This window comes from Kogia breviceps, chromosome X, assembly GCF_026419965.1.
Source record: "Kogia breviceps isolate mKogBre1 chromosome X, mKogBre1 haplotype 1, whole genome shotgun sequence".
Classification (NCBI taxonomy): Eukaryota; Metazoa; Chordata; class Mammalia; order Artiodactyla; family Physeteridae; genus Kogia; species Kogia breviceps.
The window spans coordinates 104,750,216-104,762,395 of NC_081330.1; the positions used below are offsets into that span (position 1 = coordinate 104,750,216).

Here is a 12,180-nt window from a genome sequence, read left to right on the forward strand (position 1 = left end):
TTTCATTTCTTTTTATGGCTGAGTAATATTCCATTGTATATATGTGCCACATCTCATCAGAAACTCTAGAAACAATAAATGCTGGAGAGGGTGTGGAGAAAAGGGAACACTCTTGCACTGCTGGTGGGAATGTAAATGGATACAGCCACTATGGAGAACAGTATGGAGGTTCCTTAAAAAACTACAAATAGAACTACCATATGACCCCGCAATCCCACTACTAGGCATATACCCTGAGAAAACCATAATTCAAAAAGAGTCATGTACCAAAATGTTTATTGCTGCTCTATTTACGATAGCCAGGACATGGAAGCATCTCATCACTCTTTTAAAGTGCACCATCAGTTTTTAGCTAGAGCTGACTGATACATTGGTAGTGGGGAATAGGAGAAACTTTAAGGTAGTGTTAGGGAGGTGGGATAAACTGCTGTGGAGAGAGATAGGAAGAGAAGGGTTTCAAAACTTTTTATGGCATTCTATGAATGTAACATGACTTCTTTATGTGAATGGCTCTAATATAGTCTTAAATTGCTTCTTAATTATTGATATTTGGTTGGGTTTCTGTTTCTTTGCATGCACAACCAGGACTGAACAAGGCTAAGAGATGTCTGGGATTTACATGAGTAGATAATACTACTAGGATCTATCTAGATTCATTATATCATATTAAGACATTTCTCCCATGGAATCAGGAACAACCCAACCCAGTGCACATGCTAAGTTTTTATTGAAATTCAGTGAACTGCTATGGTGTGAAATTAATTTTTATTGTCAAATTGAACAATATTGTTTGACTTTTTAATATTTCCTTTTATTATGGAACAGAAATTGGGGAAAGCCCAATAATTCCTTCAGGAACTACTGTTTCAGTTCACATTGTTACATATAGATTCAGATTTAGATTAGGTTCAGATTGTTATATTTAAGTACAAATAAAAGTGGACATTGAGGCAGGTGACTGTTGTTTGTCCATCACTATACCACTTTATATAGCTGAGAATTCAGTTCTCAATTAGGATTTCATTCTCATTGGAATCCACTACTTGCCCACGACAAATGGGACAGGTAGGGTTCTCAGACAGCCAGCGATCAATGCAGTGAATGTGATATTCATGGGAGCAAGGTAGGATGCGAAGCATGCTGTCTTCTGTGTACTCTGTAATGCAAATGCTACAGGCTTTTAACGCATCATTTTCACCAAAAGATCTTACAGCCAAGTTGTCAATCTGTGCTTTGGTGAGTCCTGTAGTTTCGTATAGATCATCTTCATTAAAGAGGAAAAACTGATCCAGATCATGGGAGGACCAAGAGTCACTGTCATCAAATAGTACTGGGGTCATTTGTGTACCCTCTTGCCTGGTCTCTGATGATAAGTTTCTTTCTTCACTGGTTTGAAACATCAGTGAGCTAATTTCTGAATTTTCATCACTTGGGCTGGAACTGGAAATAGGACTAAAACGGGAATTAAACCTACAATTGGGGCTTGAATGACAAATCAGTGGGGAACTTGAATGGGGATCATAGCTAGGATTTGAATAAGAACCGAATCTATCACTACCACTACCATTAGGACTATCACTTCTATTTGGTGACTCTGGCCATTCCATGTTTTGACTTGGAGGTGAGACACTATGCTCTAAATTATTGTCACTGTCCATAAGGTTACTTGAGTTACTAAATTCTGTCATTGTCTGCCTTAATGTACTCTGAATTGGAACAGATGTTGTATCATTTAAGCTAGTATTTAAAATTCTACAAACGGGGTTTCTGATGGTATTGACATAAGCTCTCACATCTGCCTGCTCAGAATGTGAATACATATGCCTCAGTCCTCGTTCACTTTCAGAAGTGACAGTGTTGTTTGGTGTTTCAGATGTTAACTGAGTTCTACTAGCTATGCTGTCTCTCTGAGAATATGCTCCAGAATGAACTTGTCCTACTTCAAGATTGAAGGCTATGGTTGGATATATTTCCCTCATTCCCCAAGATTCACCACTGCTGGTTGTATCTGGAGAATTTTCTCCATGAACTGCATTCCTTGTTCTAGAAGTTTCAATAAGACCACTATCTTGTAACTCAAATCCAGTCATTTGCTGTCTCAATATTTCTTGGTGCTCAGTTCCAGAAAATCTCGCATTCTCACTTACCAGAAGCTGCTCAAAAGTCTGAGATGGTATACTATGATTAAGTCTTTGTACAATTTCCCTAAGTGAACATGGAGGCGACCAACTTTCAGTTCTTGCTCTGGTTCTCTGACACTCTGGGCTCCTACTTCTTGCTCTTCTCTGACTTCTGGTAGGTGGGAATTCCATTAATGTTTCAGTTGTATCTTGTTCAGACATAGATGGTCTTGTAAATATTGCTTCAGATTGTGGATTTTCCACTTGCCTTTGTCTGTCTTCCATATTTTCTCTTCTGGGAAGTCTCACAGATGCTACATATTCATTCTCTGGATTTGGACTCCCATTATCAATGTTAAAATGTATTTCTAAACTGAATCTGAACATACCACTTTTAGGATTGATTTGGCTCTCTTCTCTCTAAGATTGGTTTTCTCTTTGTCCACTGGTGATATTTTCAGTTTGTCCAAAACAGTTAAGCCAGTCTATTATAGAGTCACCACTAGACACATCATCTGAAGAGTCTCCTCTATCTGTTAACAAAAAAAAAGGGCAGGGGGCATAAAAGAACTACCAAAATTAGAACCATCATAAAATAGCACTCTGAAACTTTGTTTCAAAAACAAACAAAAAATGAGAACTTAAATACTCAGATGTTTTAAGCTGATTTCACGTTTATAGGGTTAATATTTTATAAACTACACTGTCTAGATTTATAAGTAAAGGTAGAAAAGTTTCAATTCCATCTGAAAAGAGTGAGCTAATCCTAGGTAAACTTAGAGAATTTTTTAAAAAGGGAATCTGGAGGAAGTCTATTTTTCAGTATTTCATCATATACACAGCCCTGTATACCACTGTAGGAGGAATGTCAAGGGACTTTTTTTTCAGTCCACTGTCAAAACACTAATGCAATTAAACAAGGTAAACACCAGTTAAGGTACAATGCTAGTATTTTAGTTCAATTTACGTTATTGTCTAATTTTCATTAGTCTCCAACATTACTATTTCTAGGCTCTTCACTTATGTGCTTTTGATAATATATAAGCTGTTTTAAAATATAAGATTATTGCCCAAACATAAACAAGTATTATAGGTTTAAAAGTGTTTGAATTTTGAATACTTCTTAATGTTACCAAGATTTTAAATTGACATTAAATTGAAGGTCAGATCAAATGAATAGACTGAACATAGCATGGTACATATAAGACCATATTCAAGAACCAGAGTATTATAGTATCCTCTTCATTAGACAGTAAAATTCTGTACTTCACACTGGGAGAGAAGGCACCAGACCTGAGGTTCGAGCAGAGTTTCTCAGCCTTAGCACTATTGACATTTTGGTGCTGGACAATCCTTTGTTTTGGGGAGCCATCCTGTGAATTGTGGGATATTTGGCAGCATCCCTGGCCTCTGCCCACTAGATGCTAGTAATACCCATGCCTCCCCTGTGACAACCAAAAATATCTCTAGCCATTGTCAAATGTCCCCAGGTGTTGGAGAGAGCAAAATTGTCCCCAGTTGAGAACCACTTGATTAGAATATAAAATATTTCTGTTTGCTTTTTTTTACGTGTCTATGTAGAAAAAAATAATTCAGGAAGTACGAGGGACTTTCAATTGAGGTAGAAAACCAAGAAAAATACAAATAGGCTACTTCACACTGTTTCCCAATTAAAACAACCCCAATGTAAATCAGGAAAACAAACAAACATACCTTGACATTCTCACCAAAAATCAAGTAAATGCCAGTTCTTTTTATGAGGTTACTTACCAAATTAATTTACATCACTTCTGTATAATTTACTGTTTACTATTATGAAGTTACTATTTCCTATTATGAAGTTCCTTATTCATCCCATCCTGTTCCCTCCAAAAGCAAAATATACCTGTATTTTCATCCGAGTCTTGTGGGGGGTTTTCTTTAATTAGCTGAAGTCTTCTCAGCAACTCTTCTGTACTTTCACCTGGAATGCCTAGAAGATTGTTGCCTCTCATAAACTTGTAATTTTCTTCACTCAGATTATTTACGAACCTGGAGAAATCTTCCCAAACCAATCGGTCCGTTTGACTTAGGCGTTGGGTCGAAACTCCAACTCCTTCATCGTTGGAATCCGAGTTTTCCGTCTTAATAAACAATTGGAAAATTATCTGAAAGGCACGACACACTGTTGAAATTCACCAATGGTCGTTTAGTTTTCTTCGCTTTCTACTTCCTGCCAGAGTGTCCGGTTCTGACTCAGTCGGATAACCCTCCGCATACGTTCCTCCCTTCTCCCGTACCCGACTCAGTTCTGTTGCCCCTGGTGACGTGACGTAACATAACGGTCGGGAGCCCCGTCTATCCCGGAACGTGCTAGACGTTGCCTAGGCATCTATTATCTTCCCCACCGTTACCGAGTAGGGACTGGATTCAAGTTAGGTTTCCTTTCATTCAAAACCAGCCAATATTACTGAGGGTTTATAGTGTACCAAGCACCGTCTTTCACCTCGTTTCACCCACATGAGCCTTTTCTCAGGTTTTCAGGAGGCGTTTTCAGGCTCTGATATGCTGTATTTATTCGTTACATTACATATGCCTGCCTTCTTCAAAATGCCATGCCAAAGTCAGCCTAGTTAAATGCAGCAATTCTCATTTTCAGGTGCCCAGGGACCTCCGCCTTTTCTCCTCATGAATTTCTCAAATCATAGACTCTCACTAAGAAAGCCCACAATTTTTGATAATTTACCAGAGCCCTAGCTGAGTCCCTTTCGTGTGCCCTCTCCCTTTTAACTGTTAATGGCTTCATCTTGCATTATACGGTCCTTCAATCTTGTTTCAAACAAACAAGAAACACCAAAACTTTGGCAGCCTTTTCTGCTCAGCCAGGGAATTCCTTCTCCACAAAAGCATCAGGTTCATTTTTGTCCTCCTTTCTCATAAGTATTATAAATATTACTTAAACAAAACTAGCCAGAACATCACAGGAACTTTTAAGACAGATACATAATAGTTACTTTGTCTGCCACAATGAGTACTGACTTTGCTGATTTTGTTGCATGTATAACCTGAAAGCCTTGGTGAAAATAAAATAATGCTCATTTGCAATGCTATCTGAGGGAGACCTCTAAGAGCTTCTGGACTCATTAATATTACCAGCCCCACTTAACACTTGTTTAGGAGCTCTTTGTTCAACTTATTCATGTAAAGACAAGATTTGGCTGCTGAATTTGAGACTTTATTCAATTTGACTTATTTAATAATTAATCCATCCAACTTAAACTGGGTCAGTTATTGCCTTAGTGGCTAGAGATATGTCAATTGTTGAAGCAGTTTGTACTCCGAAGTAATTCACACACCAAGTGAGGGAAACACCACATAGAAACTATCAAAATACAGTATATTTTATAATAGATTTATATATGCAGTATTGTGTAAGTACAGAGAACTATGTAGCAGTTATTTAATGGGAGTTGGGAAATGTTTCACAGAGGTATTATATTTAAATCTGAATCTTTAAATTTAATTATACTTTCTATAGATGGAAAGTGGCAGTTATGTCTTGCTGGAGAAAGACTATGTCAGATGAAAGAAGTAGACTTGAAAGACCTTGGCTTGTTTGGGCAACTGTGGCCACAATTTTGGGATTGGGTGGAAATGTGGAGTTAATCTCAGAAAGAGTAATTGACACAAACTATAAGTTGAGTTTTGATTTTTTTCATGTAAGAAATAGGACACTGATTAAGATGTTTTGGTATTTTTTTGAGAACAAGCAGTAGATTTTATTTTTGTCTGCTTAGTGTCCCCCTTAACATACTTATGCTAATAGCATCCTGATTTTCATGGGGGAAGAACCCATTCTACAATCTTAGTCCACTTGGTTTAGGTTTAGCTGAATTCATTGCCATGGGTAGAGGAAAGGACACATGATGCAGCCATGTCCAATCAGTATATCTCAAATTGGTTATGGTGATTGGTTTAAGCATGGGCATGTGACCAAAAGTACATTTAAGCGTTAAATCTGAGATGTTAGCTAGAACTACTGAAAATGAGAAATCATTTTCCACTGTGGTTGCTAAGCTGATAGGATATAAACCTGAAGATGCTTGTGGCTATGTTATGTCCCAAGAATGAGGAACATTGACATAAAGAGACAGAGGAAAACAATAATGGAGAAAGAGCAAGATACCTGAGAAAAAATTTGAGAAATACCTGAAGCTAGATGTGCCTTAAGATTTTTAGATCTGTAAAACAACGTATTTCATTTTTAAAATGTAAGCTTGTGAAAGATTCCTGCCACTTATCATTGGAAGGCTCCTAATAGTTGTAACAGGAGAGCCATATGATTGGTGGTGTAATCAGATGTCAAAAAGTAATTTGATACAGGGGAGGGGGTCAGAGAATGAGTGAAATATGTGTGGGAGATTAAGTGGTACAAACCTCCAATTACAAAATAAAGGAGTCAAGGGAATGAGATGTACACTGTCGAGGATATAGTCAATAGTAATGTAATATCTTTGTATGCTGACAGATGGTAACTAGACTTGTGATCATTTTATAATGTACAGAAATATCTAATCACTGTGTTGTGCACCAGTGACTAACGTAGTGTTGTAGGCCAAGTATACTTCAAAAGACAAACAAACTAACTAATAGAAAAAGAGATCAGATTTGTGGGTACCAGAGGTGGATGGGGAGGTTGGATGAAGGTGGTCAAAAGGTACAAACTTCTAGTTACAAGATAAATAAGTATAGGGATGTAATGTATAACATGATTAATATAATTTAGACTGCTGTATGTTGCATATGAAAGTTGTTAAGAGTAAATCCTGATTTCTCATTACAAGGAAAAAATATTTTTTTTCTTTTTCTTTTATTTTGTATCTATATGAGGTCATGGATGTTTGCTAAACTTATTGTGGTAATCATTTCATGATGTATGTAAGTGTAGGGGAACCAAAATTTCCACCACAAAATGTTTCTTTGGTATGCAGGTGATTTCAAGCTGAAAAAAAATCTAGGCCCAGAAGTCTCAGGAAGAAACTTTTGACCTTGCTCCTAACCGCCTAAAAAAATTTAGATAGAGGGCCAATTATTCCCCAATAGAGCTATCACCAGAAATATCTACAAAGAATATGGGCTAGTAGTGGTAGGAGAAACTCAGCAGGGCCTAGAGATCAGACTCCACTCTGTGTCCATTGTCTCTCTACACGGCTCATCTAGCAAACATTTGCTTTTCCATCTTCATATAAATCACCTTGCTGCCATTTGAAGTCTCAAACACTACCCACAACATCCTCTTTTGTTTTTAGCTGAAGATGATATTTAAGGTGAGGGTTTCAGCCATATTGGTCATTCAGTTTTCCTGGGTCTCTCCCATATGTACATGTTATTAAACTTTGTTTGATTTTCTCCTGTTAATCTGTCTCATGTTAATTTAATTCTTATACCAGTCAGAAAAATCTAGAAGGGTAAAGGAAAATTTCTTATTGCCCAACATAAGTCAAATCATTATGCTGTACAGTAAGTTCCCTACAAAGGAACGAATTCCACTCTGAGAGTGCGTTCATAAGTCCAATTTGTTCGTGAGTCCAACAAAGTTAGCCTAGGTACCCAGTTAACACAATCGTCTATATAGTACTGTACTGCAATAGGTTTATAATACTTTTCACACAAATAATACATAAAAAACAAAAATATACAGAAAACATTTTTAATCTTACAGTACAGCACCTTGAAAAGTACAGTAGTACAGTACAACAGCTGGCATACAGGGGCTGGCATCGAGTGAACGGGCAAGAAGAGTTACTAACTGGAGGAGGGGGAGAAGGTGGGAGATGGTAGAGCTGAGGGATCGTCAGCAACAGGAGACGGAGGGCAAGCTGCAATTTCACTCATGCCTGACGTTGTTGGCACAGGTTGTGGTTCCTTGCTGGATTCAATTCTGTCTCCCCTTTTGAAAAAACAATCCAGTGATGTCTGCGTAGTAGCTCTTCTTTTCTTGCCACAGGTGATGACACGGTAGTACTGGATTGCATTGTGAATGGCTGCTGCAACCTTTGTGTACTGTTTTTTGTTTGGATCCTATGCCTCAAAAACTAACAGTGCCTCCCCAAATAAAGAAAATCCCCTTGCCATTTCCCGCATGGTGAATCTCTTCGGTTCCTCAGTTATTTCTTCTTCCTCTTGTCTCTCTTCATCCTTTCTCTGGGCTGCCAATTCCATCTTTTCGCCTCGCTCCACTCTCTCAATTATTTTCAGTTTTGTTTCCATCGTTATCACTGCTTCTTAGCAGTACCAGCTACATCATCGCTGCTTTTATGCTTGCTTCCGGACATCCTGGGCTTGAAATAAAGATACTGTACTACTGTATTCTATACAGTACTGTAAAGTACACAAAAGCACAACCACTTGTAGAGGATGCACACACATGACAGTGTACGCCAGACACGTGAACTAACTTACTTGATTGGACATGTGACCACATGTTCGCATATTTGACCTTTCACAACTTGAAGGTTCGTGTGTAGGGGACTTACTGTATGCCTTAGACTTAAGACAGTGCTAAATGTCAAGTATATCTCCATAAAACTGGAAGAAAAAAACAAGTAATTTATAATAAAATTGCCATGTAAAACTTGCTTTTGTCCATTCTATTAACATGTTTATGCAATTTAAGTTTTATTGGATTTAGTTTTTTTTTTTTTTTTTTGCGGTATGCGGGCCTCTCACTGTTGTGGCCTCTCCTGTTGCAGAGCACAGGCTCTGGACACGCAGGCTCAGCGGCCATGGCTCACGGGCTTAGCCGCTCCGCGGCATGTGGGATCTTCCTGGACCGGGGCACGAACCCATGTCCCCTGCAATGGCAGGCAGACTCTCAACCACTGTGCCACCAGGGAAGCCCTGGATTTAGTTTTTATGAAAAAATAAGCAAACAATTTTTCTGTCATTTATTTGTTTAATAAGTATTTATTAGGCTTTGAAATTCTGTAAAGTTGAAGGAAATGAACAATTTCATTTGATTATGAATGAAATGTGGTTATGACATATAATGATAATATTGTGAATAAATTTCCTACTTCTTTTGTACCATGAGGTCCTTTCAGAATGTCCCTTTTTTTTTTTTTTTCGGTATGCGGGCCTTTCACTGTTGTGGCCTCTCCCATTGTGGAGCACAGGCTCCGGACGTGCAGGCTCAGCGGCCATGGCTCACAGGCCTAGCCGCTCTGCAGCATGTGGGATCTTCCCAGACCGGGGCACGAACCCGTGTCCCCTGCATCGGCAGGTGGACTCTCAACCCACTGTGCCACCAGGGAATCCCTGAATGTCCCTATTTTTGTATGTGTTTCATTTATTATACAATGTATTCTGATACCTTGGCCCAGTAATACTCATTTAATTCTCATATGAAGAGAAAATATCCTGAGGTAAAGTACCACTGAACATTTGGCTTATATTAAGAAACAGAATGGTCCTGGTGGGAACTAAAATGTCTTTCACTGATACCTTACTAATGAGTGAGATAATGTTATGTGACCAATTAGCTCCCTGGTAGGATTTTTAGGATGCCTAAATTTAGCAAAGTCTAAGTGTGAGTAAGTGTGTACTTATGTGTGTTCCTGCATGTATGTGTGGTGTATTTGAAAAGTTTGAACAGATGTTTGGTTAGGTTAATAACCATTGGCTTAAGTGTGGTTTCTGGATACTAGTAATAAGTCTATTTCACTGAAGTTTTGAAAGTTCCTCTACAGTGTGAACATACTTTATCTAGAACTTTGAATTCCTATAACACTATAGTTATTGTCTACTTTAAAGTCTTATTTTTAATATTTGTTCTATGCATAAACAAAAAGATACAGCATGTTGTTAGCACTTAGAAAGTTACAGTTTACTTCTTAACATTTTTTCATATTTAAGTTTGTAACTGAAGATGGTCAGATTGACCACTTTGGGAATGAAAGGAAAAGATAAAAGCATATTTACTTTTAAATTCACCTGCCAGATGTGCTCACTGTATGCTCTGTTATATATGTAAGGCCAGGGTGACTGGAAGTGCAATTGTCAGGCTTTTTCATAAACTGGATAACCATTTGTTTCTGTGCAGCACATTACCTTTACATAGGAGCAATCAGGAGGAAAGGTGAAATAGGCAAGCATTCTGCACTACAAAACACCACCTTTAACAGCTAACCAGCATTACTCAACTGCTGTACAGCTGTGTCTAGTGCACAGAAATACATAAGAGATTAGAACTATGTTTGATAAATAATCCTTAAAAAATTCTTTTCATCTTAAATGTCTCTATACCAGTGCAGGTCCAGATTATGAGTTAAACCCAAAGGTAAACAGCATATGTAAATAAAGTTATAATAACTTCAAGGAGGTCTAATTTTAAAAGAATGATGTTAATGATGAGTCAATCACTAGACAGTTTTTGACTACTCTAAAAGAAAAGGCTGCACACATTTTCTTAAGTCAGGAGGGCCACAAATTAGATAACAATCTGTTTACTTTCAAACAAAATGCAGTAGCGCTTCCCTGGTGGCTCAGTGATTGAGAATCCGCCTGCCGATGCAGGGGACATGGGTTCGTGCCCCGGTCCGGGAAGATCCCATGTGCCGCGGAGCAGCTGGGCCCGTGAGCCATGGCTACTGAGCATGCGCGTCCGGAGCTTGTGCTCCGCAATTGGAGAGGCCACAACAGTGAGAGGCCCGCATACCACACAAAAAAACAAAAAACAAACCCAAAATGCAGTAAAGAGAAATGAATTTTTACCTCAAGTATTCAAACCAATAATAACTTGAAGTTGTTCACCTCACTAACTTAGAAGACAGTTGAATAACAGCAACAAAATACCATACAAAACGAGGTTTACCACTTGAGGCAAAACTTAAAACAAGTAAGAAGTTATACAACATGCTAAAGAATAACATTTTCAACAGCTAGTGGCTTATTTCAAGGACTCTTTGATAACCTGAGAATGTTGCTCCCCTCCCCTCCCCCCAAGTCCTCAGGTTGTTTGCTAATGACTCATTATCCTAATGGGGCACCGCTCCTTCCTCTTTAGGAAACTTGGAGGGATTTTTCAATTGTGATCAGGACTTGGGCTTTTTTCTGGTGTAAGTCTTATGGATCTAGACCTGGACGTGGTTACTGAGGAAGCTCTGGACCCAGAGGAGGACTTGGACTTGGAACTTCGAGTAGTTCTGGATCTAGAGGTTGATGGAGATCTATCATCAGAGCAAGATGGAGTCTTCGCATGGCTGAAGGGAGATCGACGCTGAGATCAAGATCGTCTCCTGCTGCTGGAACGACAGTGGCAAGGAAGCCTCGGGCTGCGGCTCTGGGTGGCCATCCAGCAGGATCCCGTCGAGGGCATCCATGGTGTCCTTGGCGTGCCACTTGTCGTGGAAGCGGACAACAGCAAAGCCACGGAACTTTGGTGAAGCGGTCCCACGGGATGTACACGTCGCCAACGTGCCCATACTTCTCAAAGACGCGCCTCAGGGTGTTGGGTGAGGTGTGGTAGGTCAGATTGTCCACCTTGGGGGAGATCATGCCGTCCACGCTGGGAGGAGGGCAGCTGTAACTCATGGCCTTTGCGTGCTCAGCTGGGGCTCCACGAACTGAATTCTGTCTGAGCAAGCGGCAGTCTGACAAGGCTGAGAGCACGGCCCAGGCGTCATAATGGTTGCCATGAGTTTGTTCTGCCTGAAGCTCCTCCTCTTTGTATCAGTTGCCATCAGCGTGTGGCTGCTTAGAGAAACAAGAATGTTCCATCCGCCTGGACTATCTTCAGGGCTGAGACCGCCTGAGGAACAGCTCTGTACCAATTTTTCTTTTTCTAAGGGAAAGTTCATGACTAACATCATTATATGACTTTCCCAGTATGTTTCTAAACACCCAGATTCAATTATGGATAAAAGTATATACATATAGATATAATTATGTGATGAAGTACATGGCAATGCTGATTCATGTATGCTAGAAACATTTGTCTACTTTAGAGACAAAAAAAATACCAAACAAATGAACAGATAGGGTGATTCAGTAATACTAACAAGCAAGGAGAACATGAGAGCCA

General features: G+C 39.2%; 1 protein-coding gene and 1 pseudogene across 1 annotated transcript; both read right to left on the minus strand.

Annotated features, from left to right (window-relative positions):
• Window positions 1–1,001: 1,001 nt before the first annotated feature.
• LOC131748187 (E3 ubiquitin-protein ligase RLIM-like) lies at window positions 1,002–8,369 on the minus strand. The gene is given in 3 exon segments (XM_059050225.2): window positions 1,002–2,653; window positions 4,006–4,243; window positions 8,232–8,369. Coding segments are annotated over 3 exon segments (2,028 nt in total).
• Window positions 8,370–11,134: 2,765 nt separating this feature from the next.
• Window positions 11,135–11,690, minus strand: LOC131748188 (serine/arginine-rich splicing factor 2 pseudogene; annotated as a pseudogene).
• Window positions 11,691–12,180: the final 490 nt, after the last annotated feature.